The sequence below is a fragment of the Peromyscus eremicus genome, chromosome 20 (assembly GCF_949786415.1).
Source record: "Peromyscus eremicus chromosome 20, PerEre_H2_v1, whole genome shotgun sequence".
NCBI lineage: Eukaryota > Metazoa > Chordata > Mammalia > Rodentia > Cricetidae > Peromyscus > Peromyscus eremicus.
In genome coordinates, this window is record NC_081436.1 from 56542983 (window position 1) to 56562638 (window position 19656).

General features: G+C 40.9%; 1 protein-coding gene across 1 annotated transcript in view; it reads left to right on the plus strand.

Moving 5' to 3' along the window:
• Positions 1 to 17886: 17886 nt before the first annotated feature.
• The window catches only part of Rspo2 (R-spondin 2), a 162313-nt gene continuing 160543 nt past the window's right edge, over positions 17887 to 19656 (plus strand). The window contains exon 1 of the mRNA XM_059247597.1: positions 17887 to 18166. Within this exon, the coding sequence (XP_059103580.1) occupies positions 18052 to 18166 (115 nt within the window). The 5' untranslated portion in view covers positions 17887 to 18051. The remainder of the gene's footprint in view (positions 18167 to 19656) is intronic.

Consider the following 19656-nt stretch of genomic DNA (forward strand, 5'->3'; position numbering starts at 1 on the left):
TTAGAAAATTGTAGTAGGTCCTCTGCTGATGAAACTTGATATTCTTGCACTGGGCAGTTCCAGCAGGAATCCAGCTCTACAGTTGGCAGGCTCTGACTGACACTCACAAACAGGTCCAGTCTGAAAGATGAGGATTCAGGATGCAGAACACCACATTTTTCTGATTATTTTATGCATATTTAGCCTTTTAGGGGGAAAAAAGGAGAAAAAGTCCCTGGACTTGAAACTAAAAAAGAAGTGTAAGTGCCATCCATCTCTTTGTTTTCTCTGTTTCTTACTTCCTCTTATTGTCTGATTTAAGAAGAAAGGGAGAAAGCAAAAATGGAGCCTATTTTAAATTTAAAGGAGGAGTAGTGTTTTGTTTGTTTTTGAGTAAGAAGTTGTGTAGAAGCTTGGCTATATAATTTTCTTAAATGGAGGGCGGCAGGCAAGATCTGTAACCTAGGCTGGCTCTGAGCTCATGACAACCTTACCACCTTGGCCTCTTTAGTGCTGGGGTTGCAAGGCAAGAGCTATCATGAGTGGGTAAGTCTTGCCATGTCTTTTTGGATCCATATATGCACCTAGACTCCTGGTGGCACTACAGGTCTGATTATCACCATTTTAAAAATGAAGATTCCCTCTTCTCTAAATTAGTTTTTCCTTATAGCCTTCTTTCTCTCCCTCCCTCCCTCCCTCTCTCTCTCTCTCTCTCTCTCTCTCTCTCTCTCTCTCTCTCTCTCTCTCTCTTTCCTTTTGAGTTTTACATAAAAATCTAGGGAAGTCTTTTTTCACTGTTTTTCTCATGAAAGAAAACATTTCCTTTGCAGCTCGGAATTAAAAAAATGTGACCATTGGACTTGTTTTCCCTTTCCTTCTTCTAAAACCAAGAAACATATTTTTCTTTCTGCACTGAGACCATCACTGAACTATCAGATAACCAGTTGGGTCACGAAACCAAGATATTTATAGTCTGCAAATATTTTCATGGTGGCAATGGTGGAAAGGGGGACCTTCTCTCCTATATACATAGAGTACCTTATGATTTTTATTTTTTTAATATTTAAAAGTAAAGTCCATGTTTTCCTGCAATGACAACGAAGCAGTTTAAATCTCTGCTGGGAGGAGTTCTGCCGATTCTTTTTTTAAATCATGTTTTAGGATGATTGTGAAATTTGCAGATTGTGCAGGTTATGGATTTTTATGATCTGTTTAAGGTACCACAGCGGTATTAAGAAACAAATGGGCTTATAAAGGTAGACAAAATTGTATTTCAAAATTGCCTTTTTTTCTGAGTCACTTGTATTTTAGGACATTTGGTTTTGAAAACAAAGTAATTCTGAAACAAAAGAAATATACAATGCTTCTGTTTGGATGTGGTCTGGGTCACTCATGCTGTCAGCCAAAGCAAGTCACATGGCCGAGGCTGACATCACTATGGAAGGGAAGTGTGCTTGATCCCAAATGAAGTTACTGCAAGTTCCATAATTATGGATAAGATAAGTACCTTACAAATGAATTAGTCCACAGTAATTAGACCAGGATGATCAAGGAGACTTCTGTCCTTCAGTATAGTGTTTCTGGTCTCTTTCCTACTTTCATGATTTAAATTGCTTTCTCCTGTCATATAGTGTGAACTAACAATATAGTTTTAATATTTATTATTTGTATAAGCACAAAAATAAAAGGGACAAGAGTCTGAAAGAAAAACACCATAACACAGCCTATGAATAAAAACATACACAAACAATCCCTCAAGTATTATTCAGTTTCTTAAAATTTCTGACTCTTTTTCTTCTGTGAATTTCCAAATTTTATTTTTTCCTAGAAATGTTTTTTCTTAATTTCTTGCTTCTTCTTATCATTTTGTTATACAGTTTTTCCAATGTCTTTTACTCCTTGTTCTATTCACATGACATCACCTACTTGACACTTCTAGGGTGCTCAGTTAAAACACGGTTCTCAATTTACAAAATAAGAAAGTTCTGTTAAGTTTTGCCAAGGTCCTTTCAGTTCTGAAATCTTATAATTATTTGTTTCCAAAACGATGAAGGTTTGTAACAGACACAAGGCTAGACAATGTAGACCCAGTGCTACAGAACAAAGGGAAGTATTTTATTTTATTTTGTTTATTTTAGTTTTGTGAGACAGGGTCACTCTGCCTATCCTGGAACTCACTCTGCAGACCAGGTTGGCCTCAAACTCATAGAGATCCACTTGCCTCTGTCTCCCGAGTGCTGGGATTAAAGGTATCACCTGCCCAGCTGCAAAGTGAAATATTTGTCACACTGGGAATGGTAATTGGCAAAGTATTATGGAAATGTAGTAAAACATTATTTTAGGAATACTAGCAAAAAATCAGACCTATTATCTTAATTCTCTATTTTTTTTTCTGTTTTTAAATTTTTACTCCCCCCTTTCAGTAGACTCTTTCTGTTTTTTTTTTTTTTTTTTTTTTTTGGTTTTTCGAGACAGTGTTTCTCTGTGTAGCTTTGTGCCTTTCCTGGGACTCACTTGGTAGCCCAGGCTGGCCTCGAACTCACAGAGATCCGCCTGCCTCTGCCTCCCGAGTGCTGGGATTAAAGACGTGCGCCACCACCGCCCGGCTCTTTCTGTTTTTTTATCCTTGGTTCCAAGTGCAGGCTCTGAATGTACCAGGGCTGTTTTGTTTTCAAAGCACATATAGAAAAGCCAATTCAAATGAACCAAAGGAGGAAAATGGAAGGTACTGTCTCATACAACAGTCTGTAAACGTTTGTCTTTATACTTACAGATAAGTGTAGTCATCATCCCTCATCAAGGAAACTTCTCTTTGCAGCCGACCATTACAGAAAATGACAACCAATCAACATTCAGAGTTGTGAAACCCAGTCCTAATGCATACATCTACAAAACACTTCCATATCCAAGGCTCAGGGAACATTGTGGAAGAGAGTATAGAAGTATTAAAGAGCTGGAGGGACAAGGGAATTAGGGTTGTTTGAATCTTAGATGGTCTTTTAATAAAAAACCCAGAGCCAGATATCAAGATGAAAGCTGAAAGATCAGAGAAGCAGAGCAGCCAGCCACTAGTTCTTACCTCTACGAAATCCTCAGCCTAAAGAGAGAGTTCCTGTGTCCTCATGCCATATATACCTTTCTCTGCCCTGCCATATTACTTCCTGGGATTAAAGGCGTGTGTGCTTCCCAAGCAAAGACATGAGATCTCAAGCGCTGGATCACAGGTGTGTGCCACTACTGCCTGACCTCTATGTGTAATCTAGTGGCTGGCTCTGTCCTCTGATCCTCAGGCAAGTTTATTAGGGTACACAATATATCACCACACTTTGCTTTGAGATTTTTTTTTGTCTCCTAGTAATGTCAGAAGATATACCTGTAAAACCTGACCAACATGACTACCCAACCAACATGGCTGAACAAAGAGGACGCTAACTATAAAGACCACGAGGACACATAAAGAACTACAGGCAACTGAGTAAATCTTGGAAATGGAGAGATGGCCCTCCTCAGAGAAGAGCACACCAATTGGTTGCCCAGTGCAAAATGGACCCAACAGATTACACACATACACACATACACACACGCACACACAGAGGTATTGATGAAAACAGAGGCCATGAATTTGAAGGAGAGTGGCGACGGGTATATGGGAGGTTTAAAGGGAGAAAAGGGAAGAGAAAAATGTTATAATTAAAACATAATCTCAAATCCATAGCCAGATATTTGGTGGACCTGGGAGAATCCTATGGAAGAGGGAAGGATTATGGGAGCCAGAGAAGTCAAGGATACCACAAGAAAACCCACAGAATCAACTAACGTGGGCTCATCGGAGCTCAGAGAGACTGAACAGACAACCAGAGGAGCCTGCATTGGACTGACCTAGGCCCTCTGCACACATGTTACAGTTGTGTAGCTTGGTCTTCTAGTGGGACTCCTAATAGAGGAAGCAGGGGATGTCTCTGACTCTGTTACCTGCCTTTGGGACCCTTTTCTCCTACTGAGTTGCTTTGTCCAGCCTTAATAGGAGAGGAGATGTCTAGTCTTATTACAACTTGGTATGTCACGGCTGGCTGATATACATGGGAGGCCTGTACTTTTCTGAAGAGAAAGGAGGAGGAGTGGAAGCGGGGGAGGCTGAGGGGATGTTGGGGGGAGGGACTGGGAGAAGAGGCAGAATGGAGGGGAAACTGTGATTGGGCTGGGAAAAATTAATTGGTTAATTAATAACCCCACAAATACAATCTCAAAAATAAACAAAAACTAAAATCATGTTAGGCATTGTGAATATGTCTTCATTGATTTTCTGCTGTTCCAACAGAATGTCATAGCTTCAGTAAATTATAAGTTGTTGGACTCATGGCTCTTCAGGCTTCAATATCCAACAGAACAATGCTGGCTTCTGGTAGGAGACTTTATGATGTGTTATTCATGGTATGCTGGAGAGGCAAGTGAGCTTGAGAGAGACAGAAAAAAAAAACATGGGCCAAACTCCTTTCTACTTAGGAACATTCCTTTTAAATGACAGCGTTAATTCCTTCATAAGGATGCCACTCAAGACGGGACAAAGTTTGTAGATTCCAGTTCTCAATGCCATCACAGTAAATTCCAACACATGCTCTAAAGGGCAGTCAAGCCACAGCAGCATGGACTCTAGCACTGTTGTCTCCCATAACCTCTGCTTGGGCTTATTGAAACTTCAGGTACCTGTAGCCAACACAATCTGGACATATTAAATGGAAAGTTCTCCAAATAAATAGTTTATACCTTCATGAATTTTAAACTGTGCTGTTCTGAATAGGATGATGGCATCTTCAACCATCCTGCTTTATCCTTGCCTAGGGTATGACCTGTTTTGTATGTTCCTCAGTGTGAATCCATGCTGCTGTTTATGTACCACACTCACCACTTAACCAATTTTCTAACTTACTCACATTGACTTCTATGTATCACTAGCTCTAGTTCAAGTAATACCTGTATTAGGTAGTAATAACCTTGTATCCTAGAGCAGGGATGCTGCCCATATGGAAGTGTCAAGCAGAAACCTTTCCTCACAGGTATTATATGCACAGGTGTGGCCATTGTTTATGTATTTTGGTACTACCCATGGTTTTGGGTGTTTCCTATGAGAAATGGAACATAGCCAGCCCCTGAAGGTCAGATGAGACCATTGTATTTAAAAGTCATCACCACAAATCTGTTTGTAATTATTGGCTGTTATAACTAGCAATCCATGACTCCAATACATTCACCTGATTTGCAACCCAGCAACTTCAGTGTCTTGATTTCTTCTGTGGTTCAGGAAAGTTCCACTTTCATAATTAATCTTTGCAAGGAGGCTGGCTTCAAAGTCAGTTACAGTGAGCAAGGGAAGGGAATGTCCCCATCAGTTGAGATGGGGTCAGTTACCATGAGAGTCTGAGAGAAGGGAATCCTTATTTATAAATGGTCGAGGATTTTTGACAGTAGTGATGTTGGTGACCCCTTAGGAAAATGAGATCACTGTTTTAGAGGAGCAGGAGATGGAAAATAGACATCCAGGAAGTGCATATGTGTGCTTCATAGAAGAGAATTAATAATGCATTTGATAAAAATGATGCTGTGCTTGCTTTTATTCCGTACAGGCATGTGTGAGTGAACACAGAACTTTTTTCTCTCCTTGTTCACTGATTCTCTTCCTCTGGATCCCTTTAATCTTATTTCTGCCCCCTCCAAGGTTTCTATCTTTGGATTTTTGCCTTATTAGCAGCAAACTATTGTCCTTAAGCTTCTTTTTCTTTCACCTTTTCTTTTATTTCTTTTTTTTGTCATTCACTGTCAATCCTATTCTACAACAATGATGCTACACTTCTTTGTTTTTTAATGTTATTGCTATTATTTGTGGTGTTGTTTTACAAACTCTTGTCTTCATGTTCTCTAAACAAGCATACTATTGCTGAGATATATCTACACAGAGAGAACATTTCTTCTAAAGTTTAAGACTAGGCAAATTTGCTAACTCCCTCCATTCTTATTTAACACAGTGTCTTATCAGAGGAGCAGCCAAACACTTTATGCTTGGATTAAATCCCACTCCCCCCCCCAAAAAAAAATGGAACTCATGCCTGGTACTGTTATCTGTGACAAAAACTTCTAGTTGGCTTAGGTGATAGACCTCAGTGGGGAGAACGTAATGATATTATTCTGTTAAGTGGACACAATAGTAAATTTCTCTGTGCCTTTATTTACACACACACACACACACACACACACACACACACACACACACACACACCAGAGAAAGTTTGTTTTGCAGCCTACAGTGACCTATAGCTGGTCAAATGTACAGAATAAGACATCGTGGAGAGCTAAGCTTTAATGGGGACATCTATATCACATGCGTTATATGTATGCTTAAGTAACAAAAGAGGGAAAAAAGAAAAAAATTAATACAGTACCAAAAACAATCTATAAATTCAATGTAACCCCCAATTCCAGAGACTTTACTCATAGAAGCAGAGAAAATAATCCCAGAATTCATATGAAAGCATAGAAGACTCCTAACAGACAATGCAATTTTAAGCAGAAAAAGGGATGCTGGAGGTATCATAACACCCTATCTTAAATTACAGAACCATGGTACCAAAAACAGACATGAAGACCAACGGAACAGAAGATGTAGAAATACACCCACACAGCTACAGCTACCTAACTTCTGAAAAAAAAGTTGTAAAAAATGTCCACAGAAATAAAGACAAACTCTTAAAAAAACAAAAACAAAAAACAAACAAACAAACAAAACAGTTCTGGGGAAAACTGTAATTCTACATATAGAAGAATGAAACTAGATCCGTGTATTTTACTCTGCACAAAAATCAATTAAAAGTAGATCAAAGACATTAATGCAAAAACTTTAAAATGTTAGAGCGAAACAAAAAGAAAAGATTTCAAGATGTGGGTATAGTCGGGAACTTTCCATTGTGCCACAGGAAGTCATCTTGGGGGTTGACAAATGATAGAGGAAAGCAAAGGGCTTCTGCAAATCAAAGAAAACAGGGACAAGCATGGAGAGATGGTGTTCTGAGTGGACGGAGAGACAGTGTTCAGAGTGGACGGAGGGACGATGTTCAGAGTGGATGGAAGGACGGTGTTCAGAGTGGACGGAGGGACGGTGTTCAGAGTGGACGGAGGGACAGTGTTCAGAGTGGACGGAGAGACAGTGTTCAGAGTGGGAGAAACTCTCACAACTACACACGTGATAGGAATAATATCCAAGCTATGTAAATAATAACAAAAATTAAGCACTAGAGAAAAACCAAATCATCCAATCAATATAATAGGCTGAGGAACTGAATAGGCTGTCCTCTGAGGAAGAAATACAGATATCCAGGAGATAGGTGAACACTCAGGAAAACGCAAATTAAAGCTGCTTTTTAGATCCTACCTTATCCCAGTCAGAATGGCTACCATCAAACAAATAACAAATTCTGTCAAATATGTTAGGAACCTTTGTTTACCGTTGGGAGGTAAACTGCTGCAGATACTGGAAGTCAACACTGGTAATGAAAAACTTGAAAATGAAACTACCATATGACTCAGCTGTACATACACTAGTGAGTATGTACCTGAAGGACTTCAGGTCACACAGTGTAGAGACAGTTAGATATTCATATTTTTTTCCTGAACTATTCACCAAGAAATGGAGCCTGCCCAGGTGACCACCAACAGATGATGAATGCATAAAGAAAGTGGGGTAAATGTACACCATGGGATTTTACGTAGTCATGAAGAACAGTGAAATCATGCTGTTTTCATCAACCAGGAATCATTTTAAGTGAAACCAGCCAAACTCAGGAAGGAAAATTCTATGTTTCCTCTTTATATGTGGAACTCAGACTTAACATAACGTGTGCATGTACTTATATATGGATGTGCATAGGTCTTGAAACTAGAAAGAGGATTATGGGACAGGAAGAAGAGAGCTTAAGGAAAACAGAAGGAAAGAGAGGGTGATGGAACTCCAGACAGGAAAAGAGAAGAAAGAGATGAAGGAGTGGGTACCAGAGATGGGAAGGATGTACAACGGAGCACAACAGTGCCTGTGCATATAAGTGCCATACTAAAACCCATTTCTACTCATGATAACCTAAAATATGCATTAAGGTTTAAAAATTGGATCAAAATAAAAAGTACTAAAAAAAATTCAGGAAGCAAAAATAACATCTTATTTTTTATTATTATCTGTTTGCAGTTGCAATCTGTTTTCTTCCTATTTCATAGGTTACCCTCACTACTCATAACACTGCCAATACAATGCCAATACAAAAGGTTCCAATAAGTGTTTGTGAAGAGAATAAAGGAAAGCACATTAAGAGAAATATCAACTGAATGGACTTTCAGGCCTCTGATGTTATTCTTTCCTGAAATGACAACGAATATAAAGTAAAACAATTATCTTACAAAAGAAGAAATCTGTAAGAAAGAACAAGAGAAAAGATGAGCCATGGTAGCAACTGTGCAGCCCTGTGCTCTCTGTCTCTCAAGAGGCCCCTTGTTGGCAAAACATGAACAGCTCTTTCTGTGGAAAATCTGACTTTCCCTTTGAAAATAATTAATAAATTATATTTGGTTCCCTAGCCAATGCCTCCATCAGTTTACTTACGTTCAGTTTTTACTGTACAGAAAAGTGCAAGTTGAAAACCAAGTTTCAAGTTCTAAAGGTTTTGAATCAACTTTTAATCTCACTTTTAAATGCAGTCAATTTCCCAGAAATTGTCATGTGGCAAGAGGATCCTTAGGGATGAAATAGGAAGACAAAATAGAAAAAAATATGTTTGGGAGAAAAAGTCTATATACTATATATTTTTTTAAAGAACAAGTAACATCTTGGAATAAAGAGAGAGAGAGAGAGAGAGAGAGAGAGAGAGAGAGAGAGAGAGAGAGAGAGAGAGAGAGCGGGAGAGAGAGGGAGAAAAGAGAAAGAAGGGGCAGAGCAATGGAAAACACATTAAACGAGTTGGAGGGTAAAATTGAGGGAGAAGATTAGAGAGGGAAACCTGACAAAGAATGAGAAATAGAGCAAATACAGGAAAATTAGATATTAGAATGTTCAATATTTGAACAATAGCTTGGAAAGTAAAACAAGAAGTAAAGAGGAGGAAATCATGCATGAAATTAGAATATTTTTAGGTATGAAAGACATGAATTTGCTGGTTTAAAGGCCAGCTAGTCCCCAGGCAATCCAATGAAACAAATAGCCACACTGATATCTATTCAGTGAAACTGCAGACTTATAATCTTCCTGGGGTGAACTCAACACGGGAGCCTTAACCGCCCCCCCAATAAAAAATCATAATTACAATGCTTTGGCTTCCTAAAAGAAGTAACTGGAAGTAAAAAGGCAATACCTCAACAATTCAAAGGGCCAAATGCAAATGAATTCAGTCTTGATGTTTACACTGAACCAAACAACCAGTTGTGAGGGGTCGATTAGGGACATTTTTATACACAAACAATTTCAGAGCGTTTATTCCTACATTAAGAAAAGTTCAGTAAGTCCTTACAGAATGCCCTCCACTGCCGTGAAGGCTTACGCAGGAAAGAGGAAGTGGAGAGGATGGTGAAGAAACATCCCAGAACAAAGTCAGCTAAGCCAACTCCTCAGCAGACACGAAGGGACGATTGAGGGAAGGCAGGGAGGGAATCAGCCAGAGTTGGGAGAGAGCGGGGTGGGGGTGGGGGCTGTGAAGGAGGGAGATGAATCAGGACAAAGTCTGATGACATATATTTGAAAATACTGTAAGGAGACTCATTACTTTGTGTGTTAATTATTATTTTAAAAAATTAGAAGATGAAGCCAATGCCCTACTTGGCTCAAGTGAACATAGCAAACAGTGATTTGGTTGGTCAAAGGAGCATCTGGATTGAATTTATGGTCTGCAAAGGTGATCGTAGTTCCAGAGGAGACAAGATAAAGCTTAGGAAAGCAACGGTAGCCCTAGTTTGCTACATGTCTTTGCCCTGAATAGCCTGGTTAGTCGCAATAATAAAGCCACTTAACATTGATCTAAGCATACTTGAAGGATGTGCGGATGATGTTGCCAGAAGGAAGGGGAAAGCAAATACATTTTCATTTTGTGTGGTGGAAAATCAATGGATAATAACTTGTATCAGTTATGGTGCACTCCATTACTGAAGGCTGTGGATAAGAATTTCACCATAGGAATTAGATCCTACATTGCTTCAACAGGGACTGAGGTCATGAAGCTCCAAAAGGAAAGGGAAGACCAGGAAAGCCGAAGGTCTGAGCAGTCAGTATAAGCACCCACATGTGGTAACAGCAGTAGAACTTGTGGACACAACTGGGGAAAGCTGTGGTCTTCACAGCTGGTCTCTGCTGATGGTCCTGGTATCTGGTAGATTTGGAAGACCATGAATCAGGGGGAGTGCTTGGATGCAGAGACAAAACGAGTTTAGGCTACTCCATCTGTGGACCTCAGCATTTCTCCCTCTTTACCTCATAGTGGAAATGAGTTTCAAAGAGCATTGCATATTTTATTTCTACCCCCTGGCCTCCAATTTCATCTCAATTCCTCTTTTTTTTTTTTTAAATCCAACTCTTTCTCAAAATATGCAGGTGGAGATTTGAGGAAACTGTTCCCACCTTAATCCAGATGACACAATACAGACCACATCAGTTTATCTCTTGACAGTCTGGCATGTGATGCATACTTCTTATACTTAATTTCCAAACACAAAAGTGAATTTGTGCTTTCACATAACATGAGTCCCTAACAAAACACAGACACACCAATTGTTCCAGAAGAGGGCATATCCTGCTCATATGGCCCTTTATTTGTCTTGGGGTATCATTCTTGTTTAGCTGAGCTATACTCACTGTTTTGTACCCTCAAGTTTATTTATTTTGGTTTATTGAGAAAAGTTATTGCTATTTAGCCTGGTTGGTATGACACTGACCATGTAGACCAGCCTGACCTCAAACTTGTGACAGTTGTCCTGAGTACTGGGAATATAGGCATGCACCACAACACTTGGCTCATACTCTTCAATTTAAACGCTTAGATAGAAAGTTAAGTACAATCCCCACATCTGTGTGGTCTAGCAGAGGGATAGGAACAAGCAAATATTTATATTTGATGTCTGTATCAAATCAAAGAACTATTTATGACTATTTAATCTGTTTTTATAACTAATAAAGTTATTGTATCTGGTAAATCGGATGATTAATGCCTTACCTGATTTGTATAACAGAAAAGCATTCAATGTGGCTTACAAGTATAACTTAACTCACCACAATAAAGTCATAGCCAGGCTTGAGCCAGTTCACAGCCCCAGAGTTCCTTACTGGATGAAGTCAAGTCTAGAACTGTAAATCTTTCTCCTGGCCTTTCTCAGAGAAACCTACGGTTACATACTTAGAGATCATGGTCTGGGGAGGGGAAATAACTAGACTTTGGGGAACTCTCAGATACAACTTTAAACTTTCATTAATTTTTAGTGTCCCCAAATATCACTGTGGTTCAGCAGAGGAGGGGCTTATGAAGACCCGATGGAGTGTTTGTTTATTTGTTTTTGGCTTTGGTCTATCTCCCAGTGGGGCTGGCAATCCCTAGGTTTACTTCATGATTATTTCCTCATTTCTATCCTGAATAAAATGACTGTCCTCAGGAACACAAAGAACCCCATATTAGTTTTCTGACTAATGTATATATTTTCCATTACATTTAAAAACACTTCCCCAGATTGGTCCAACGTAGTGGCTTCTAGAAACATATTTAACATTACCGAATAAAATGCATCTACCAAGTAAGAAAACCAGGACAAACGTAAAATAAGGAGGGAAACAAAATGGGGTAAGCAATCAACGTGGCATGTGAAATGCCTTCGACAAGCTCCTGTTAGCTCGTTGAGGGTGAACCCTAACTCTGCCCTTGAGCACTAGCAAAAACTGTTATAACCATAAAACACAAGACAGGTGTTTGGAAAAGGCGTGTCTGTTTTGGATGCTGAGACTGAGAAAAGTTCCAGGGAGAATGCTACCTGTTGTTTATCTCAGTCATGCTACAAACAGATTAGCTATCGCCCAAACAGGGTATAAGAGACACTCCAACCTCATGCACAGCAGTGAAAACTGAACCTATGTCGTAAATAACTTAGAATCTTCATGGATCTCTCATTGTTCCAGTAACGTTTGCTTCTGAAGCTACATTCACACACAAGAAAATTGAAGTATTACTCGTGGTTTTAGTTCAAAAGTGTTGAGGGCACGAAAGATTATGTAAGGGAGATAACATTAAAACTTTAGGTCCGATCTTGAGTTTTCTCTATTGAGCTGGTCTGGTCCAGATTTCCTCTGGAATTATCAATACAGCCTTCTGGATTTTTTTTTTTTTTTGAGGCGATGGAGAACAAGAACTAAGAAATAGGTGTTATGACATCAGTGTAGAAGCAAGTTCTCAAGTGGCAGAACACATGATTAGCTTTTGGAGAATCAAATATTTACACATTTCAAAACCATTAAATAAGTAATTATCATGTGACTTTTTAAAATAACAAATTGGGATGGATAAGGACTGATCTGTGACCTTGGTGATGATTTTTTCTTATTAATTTAACTTCTCTACACAAATATAATAAATGAATATATACTATCACATGCAGCTAGCAAAATGGTCATTTAACATATTTAAAAGGAAAAATTTTACATAATCAATATTGACACAATGACACAAAATGCCAAAACTGTTCCAGCCTGTAATGCTACATGTACCATTAACAAACATCAACAATGAATTAAAGCATTGTGGGAAACTTTAGTCTGAGAATATGAATATCTGATAACATAAACGATTAAGGGACTCTAAGTCAGTGAGCTAATGAAAACAAGAATCATTGCCAAATTCAACCAAATGTATGAGCATTAACACTCAAGATTCAGAAAGAACCACATCTATTCTACCCTAGTCTCTATTGTCCAAAGATGAGATCAATCATGAACATTCTCTGTACATTGTGGAAACTGCATCTGCTACCTGCTGAATGAAAATGTGAAGAAACTGCCATGGGCAACAGGTCTGTCAGTTGTGACCCACGGGAAGGTAAGATTGACAAATTCTACTCCAGTATATTATTTAAAGTTTTCTGTATACTAATATACATTAAAAACATAGTTAAAAGATAGTTGATCAAATTGAAAAGAAACACATTTTCAATTCACATCGTAAGACATAATACATATTAACAGGCTATATTCTACAAACAAAAAAACAGTTTGAAGACAGTAGAAAATTGTATATTTAGAGAGTTTATGGAGAAGGAAATGTAATGATTTAAACATACTAGATGAACACAATATTGCTTAGAAGAAAAGAATTACTAATTACTTTACTTTGAAGCTACTTTTGCCTGGTAGTATTTAAGAAATGAATTGTTTGGCTTTTAGGGAGAAAGGTTTTTCATGCATTGTAATATCATTAAACCTTTACAGAAGGCAATTTGTGGGAAACACACAAACACTCATGGGTGCAGGGCGGGGAGAGAGAACACAAAGATGTGCACAACTGTGTAATCCAAATTTCCTAGTTTTAGGAATTTATCATATGAAGTCAACTGAAGTGGTGCTTAAAAAAAAAGAGAGAAAAAGAAGGACCATGTATCCACAGGGAGCTGACTAAATATGAGGAAAAGATATGTGATTGCATGAACAGAAGAAGGAACACCAAACTGATGTGGAATGGACTCTAAAGGACACTTAAGATACTGAGGCACAAATAGAGAGATTAGGATATAAGAGAGATAAGCAAGAACACGTATGTGTAAAAACACATACATTCGCATATGTGAATCTAAACATATTGACAAGCACAAAAATGGCTAAAGTATTTAGAAGTATTGGTCGTCTACTCAAAACTTGGAAAAGTATACAAAAATAACTCTCTCTAAGGAAGAGAACAGGCTGCCGGGGGAGGGAGGAGTGAAAGCCTTTTATATAAATGCTCGTTTGCAAGAACTGAAAATTTAAGCTATCTGAATGAAGGACTCATGAAAGTGAGATATAAAAACTGCCTGCCATCTAGGACATCTCACATATCTGTTCTTACACCCTTCTAGCTGAGAGATGAGAGAGAGAGAGAGAGAGAGAGAGAACTATCATATGCACAAATGCACACATTTGATTGATAAGCACAAATGTTTTATTAAGAATAAATTCATCTCTGGAAGTCTACTCAAAACTCATAAAGTTATTCAAGAATAAACTGTTTCCAAGGAAAGGAGCCCTTCTGTTACCAGTGAGTAGTGTGGAGTCAGCCTTATCCATGTGCATCTCTGTAAACAAACACTGGGCACACACCTTAACACAAAGCTCCTTCGTGAAACCACCACATAAACTCGGTTAGAGGGAAAAGTCCCTTGAGAATGGAACGACTTCGAACCATGAGCCCCAACAACAGCACATTCTAATCTAGGGATGAAGGGAAGGAAAGATATGGGATAAAGTCCAGAATAGTTTAGGATCCACTAAAGCTATATTTTTTTTTAAGTGGGAACAAGCTTAGATTCTTGAAATAAATACTCAGTGGGGGGCAAGACAAAGATTTTGTGTAGATTAAGTTTACATCAGAAATGAAGCATGAGACTTCGAATACCACATGTGTGACAGCCTTTAAGGTCCTGCTCTATCCTTTTCTATCCTTTACAAAGAAGAAAGGGACCAGGATATCATCAAAAAGTACTCAGACATCTTTTTTTCTTTCCAAAGTCTATTTTTATATTATTAAGCACATTTGACCATAGGCTGCAAATGTGACATGTTAAATTCTTTTCTCATGCATTGAACCCAGAGGTTCACCATTGTAAAAATATTTCTGGTTAAAACAGGGCAACCCAGAGGAGTAAAATTCTGAAATACTGGAGGAATAAGGTTGAAAGTAGTTCAGAAATTTAATCCAGGATGACAACACCTCTTTTCTAAGGAGAATCCATTCACTGATGACTTTGTTCTGAGACTCCTTAGACCCCATAGCAAATCCCTCCAAAAATGGATTTTAGGGTAGAAAAGGTGAAAGAAAATTTAATCTAATTCCCTGAAAATACTGTCAAAGAAACTCAGATCTAGATAATTGCCTAAAGTAACCCATGAACAGTAGTGCTGCATAAGCTTGGTTTGTGCTCATTTCAATGCTGATAAACTCATTAATCTTAAGTGTGTTTCTGAGCTATGCTGAAAGTATTTTTTCCATCCCTTGAATTTCACCCTAAGTACAGCAGTTTTGGTGTGAACAAATGAATGTGTTGGAGGAGAGAGTGGCATTTGTCAAGCTGGAGAGGGAACTATGAATGCTGAGTTGTTTCCAGTCATTTCCAAGTTTTGTGATTAAAACGTCAAGGATTGAGGATGGAGATGGCTCAACAGTTAAGAACACTGTGTGCTCTTCCAGAGGACCAGGGGTTCAATTCCCAGCATCCACATGTTGGCTGACAACTGTCTAACTCCAGTTGCTGGGGATGTGACACCCTCTTGTGGCCTTGGGAGGCACCAGGAACACAGGCAGTGCACCCGCATCCATGCAGTTGAAACACCCATACACTTAAAGTAAATAAACACATATTTTTTAAAATAAAAGAGTCAAGGATTAGGTAAAGCTGGGTCAAAGTAACTGCTTCTCTTATGTGTCTGGCCAGAGGTTTGTACTCCATGAGCAAGTGTCCTGGCTCAACTTTCTTATCAATGAAATGGCACCAAACCTTCAACCCAGGTTTACTTAGGTGTCCTCAGGCACTGGAATTTCTAGAATAGGAATATTATCGTGTAACAGCGATGCCAGTAAAATGGCTGTGGACAGGAATAGTGCAATAGTTAACAAACCTGGCTATCAACAGCCCTGTTATTTATATGTGATTCTTCAGTTCAGATTTCTGAGCATAATGCAGAAACTGAAGGAACAGAAAAGGGAATTGACATTGTATAAAATGTTATTATAGAGTTTGGACTACTGGCATGTGTTGGCAATGCTAGCTCTTAGGTGGTAGAGGTAGAAGGATCAAGGGTTCAAGGCCAGCTTTACCAGGGTGAGTTCCAGGTTGGCCTCCATTGTAATCCAGTCTCAAAAATAAAACCAATCAACAGCCACTAAACAGCTACTAAAATAATGTGTCTAAAGAGACACCCATCTTGTCACATTTACCATTATAAACTTCTTATCTTTTGCTCAAAGAAGAAATACATTATTTCCAATAGTAGTGAACATAGGACAGAAGATTTCACTAGAACGAAATAGGTAGCACCTAGCGTGTTTAATGAATGCTGCACTAAGTGTTTGTCCAGACCAAGGGCATCTGAAACTTTAGTTCAGACCTTGGAAGACGGAGGAGGGGTAAGGATTAAGAATGAAGCATGTGTCCGTGGGAAACAAACTTTGTTTTTGCGTATTGCAAAGTATCACACACCTTTGTGAGATTTCTTGGGGAAAAAAATAGTCAAAAAACAAGTTGCCAGGAAAGGTGAAGGACAGGAGAAACACTAATCTCAGTCCCTAAACTGTGTATGTGTGGGTTTTAATTTCAGCCTTGCTCTCAGATTTGGGGAAGTCTGCCTGCAGAGCAGGGCAGAGAGTTAAACTTTTAAAAAAGGGCAGAGGTGTGCTTTCATGTAAAAAAAAAAAAGTGGCTGAAGTTTAAACTCTGTTTTTCAAAAGCAGCCTTCTCAGCCTGAAGCTCAGGAAGCAGTCTAGAGAAGGCATCTCCAGTTTCTCATCAGATTCTCCTGTAGAAAGGCTAGTGGTGAGGTGAGCCCAGCGCTTCAGGGAAGATGCCCTGGCCATGAACAGCAAGGTCAGGCCCTATGCCTCACGCTAGTTACTGTCCAGTTTAGACAATCCCTCTGTGAAAGCCTGGTGAGCATTTCTTCCTACGCGACGCTCCCTGCATGCTGTCAGTGCTCTTTAGGACCTCAGGGAAACCCGAGCGAGCGTGTTTCTGGCTTTAGGACCCAGGAACTCTGAGGCAGCCTGGCTTTAGATGCCTTGGACCACAGCACCACCTACTTATAGAAGCATCCCGAGCCTTAGCTTGTCTGCATCTCCATCGGAAAGTGCCCTGGCCACATCCCTTCGGCCTCGAGGCAGTGTCCCGTCTCCTCCAGCGCGGACAGGGAGAAACCTCAGCCGTGAAGTAGCCGTGGAGAGAGCCCGGAGAGCAGCCACTGGACCCGGACGCCGAGAGGAGAGCGGACGCGCCCCTCGCCGGGGAATCGCTCTCTCTCGCGGGCGGAGACTCAGCATCTCAGTGCTTGTGGTCGCGCTTGCCCGGCTGCGCGCTCCTGCCAGGCACCGCCAGCCCCGAGGACCTTCGGGGTCCGCGGACCCTGCTGCAGCCGGCCTAATCCCACAGCTGCCAAGAGCTCCCGGCTGGTGTTGGCAAACTTTTTCCGAGCCCACGTGCTGACCAAACAGCCCGGCTCGCTTCCCGAGCCTGGGATGGAGCGCCGCGCCTAGGCACGCCGTGCAGCCTGAGACACGCGCGCACGGTAGGCGATCCACACCTGGTGCAGCGGCGCGGGGATAGCCTAACCGGGGCGCGAAGCGAGCGCCCCTTTAAAGCCCAGCGCTCCGGTGCTTTTAGAGCGCCTGGCGCCTTTTCTTCCGCAGAGCCCACACAACGCCCTTTCCCCAGGGTCAGAAGCCACTGCGCCACAGAGGTTGCTAATTCACTGATTGTAATCACCTTCCTCTCCAAGTCTCCTGCAGCTGTGCCATCTGCATTAAACTGCTCAGTGGCTCGTGCCAGTGAGTTCGCGCCCGCCCCCCTTCCTTTCTTTAAAACAAGAGGCGCGAAGGTGCAGGTACCTCCTCTGGGTTCTCTCGGTCCCCCACCCACCCTGCTTCTCTTTCTCCGTCTCCCAGGTTCACGGGCGGAGTGAGCGATGCTGAGCGAGTCAAACTGACCATTGCAGCCCCAGGGCCAGTGGCATCTGTCTCCGAGTGAGTCCTCCCTAGGAGCGACCCGCACTGTCTCCTTGCAGGAGCCCCGCGTTTCCTCGACTTTTGAGAGGCGTCTCTCCCCAGCCCGACCGTCCAGATGCGTTTTCGCCTCTTCTCCTTTGCCCTCATCATTCTAAACTGTATGGATTACAGCCAGTGCCAAGGCAACCGATGGAGACGCAATAAACGAGGTGGGTCGCTCTCGGCTGAAGGTGCGTCGGGTTCCTGAGTGGGTGGGAGTGTCGGGAGTGCTTATTCACATTTAGGCTTTGGGGACTCGGTGCACAGGACTGTGCTCTGCACCCCAATTCTTGTATGGGCTACAACTGCCCACTCTCAGGGTCTCAATGCTCAGCAGAAGGCTTTCTTCTGCCCCTAGTAGGCGCGGTGAGACGCGAAGAGAAGCGCTGGGAGCCGGGCGGGCGAGCTGGGCTTCTCTCCCGCAAGCAAGCGCAAGCGCTCAGGGATTCATCATGTGGTCCACAGTCCGCCTCTCTTGAACTCTTCTTTGGATCATATTTCTTATGTGGCATCCATTTTTCTAGTTTTCTCCTTTTGTCTTCTTAATCATCTTCCTCGAAGTCCAAGTGTCTTTAATTTCCCGACCCACGTGTGCCCTAAATCCTGCCCCAGATAGCTTTAGACATGGTCTGGCATGGGGTGTGTGTATGGGGGGGGGAGGGGCGGTGTTGGGGAGGAATGTCAAGTTGCATGGTAGAACCTGAGTTGCCAAGAAAAAAAGCAACACTGTTCTCTTTTTCTGGAACCTGAGAAGAGATGGGAACTTAAGCAACTCCTGCTCCGGCTTTCGCGCGGGGAGTTCTCCCCTGCAGCGTGAATGTTTTTAAAAATAGACCCATGTTGTCCGGTTGTTTGCTTTCTCAAAGCAGCGATTTCGGAGAAGGGCTTTTGTCCTCAATGAAATTCACTTGAGGCTTTTTAAATACTCACTTCTCCATCACTTGTGTGAGGGGTGCAGGCAGATGGAAGCCTCCAAGAAAGATTTCAGAGACTTCGACTTGCTCGTATTTCTGTACTCCTGTCTTCCAGTCCTTCTGGGGGCGGTGGCTAAGTCAAATGCATTTTAGAGCATGTGCAACCAGACACAATGAAGTCTTCTGGAGAGACTTAAACATAAACCACACAGGCATAGCCACTAAGTACCAGCAAGCGTAGACAACAGCCTTTTGTTAGCACCTGATGAGAGTCAGTTAGTTGTCTTTGACTACCAGTTTGGTCTTTTGCGCAGTTAGAATTTGTCATGGTTTGTAGACTTTAGCTTTGTTTTTCTAGGCTATAAACGTCTCAATTTCTGGTAGGATAAGGACTCTGACCCTGCAGCTAGTTTTGAAGACATTTATTGTCACTGTTATTGTTATTATTATTATTGGCAGTTTGAGGGGCATTAAGCTGTTCTTATGAACTGAAGAGCTTAGCCTATTCCAGAGCAAAGCTCGGGGTCACTGATGATGTGTGACTATTGAGGAACCAGTGTTTAATTGTTTTTTAATTGTTGCTGTGTATCTCTGGTTTATTAGTTCCTATTTTCAGAGATTACTGCATATAAAAATGTAAAAGAGAAACTCCTCCCCAAAGGCTGTTAAGAATTTCATGTTGATACCTGCCTTTGAAAAGTAGCTCTCCATCTCACCCCTTCCAATGGGCTCTTTCCCCATGCCATTATTATATCTCCAGGCATTAC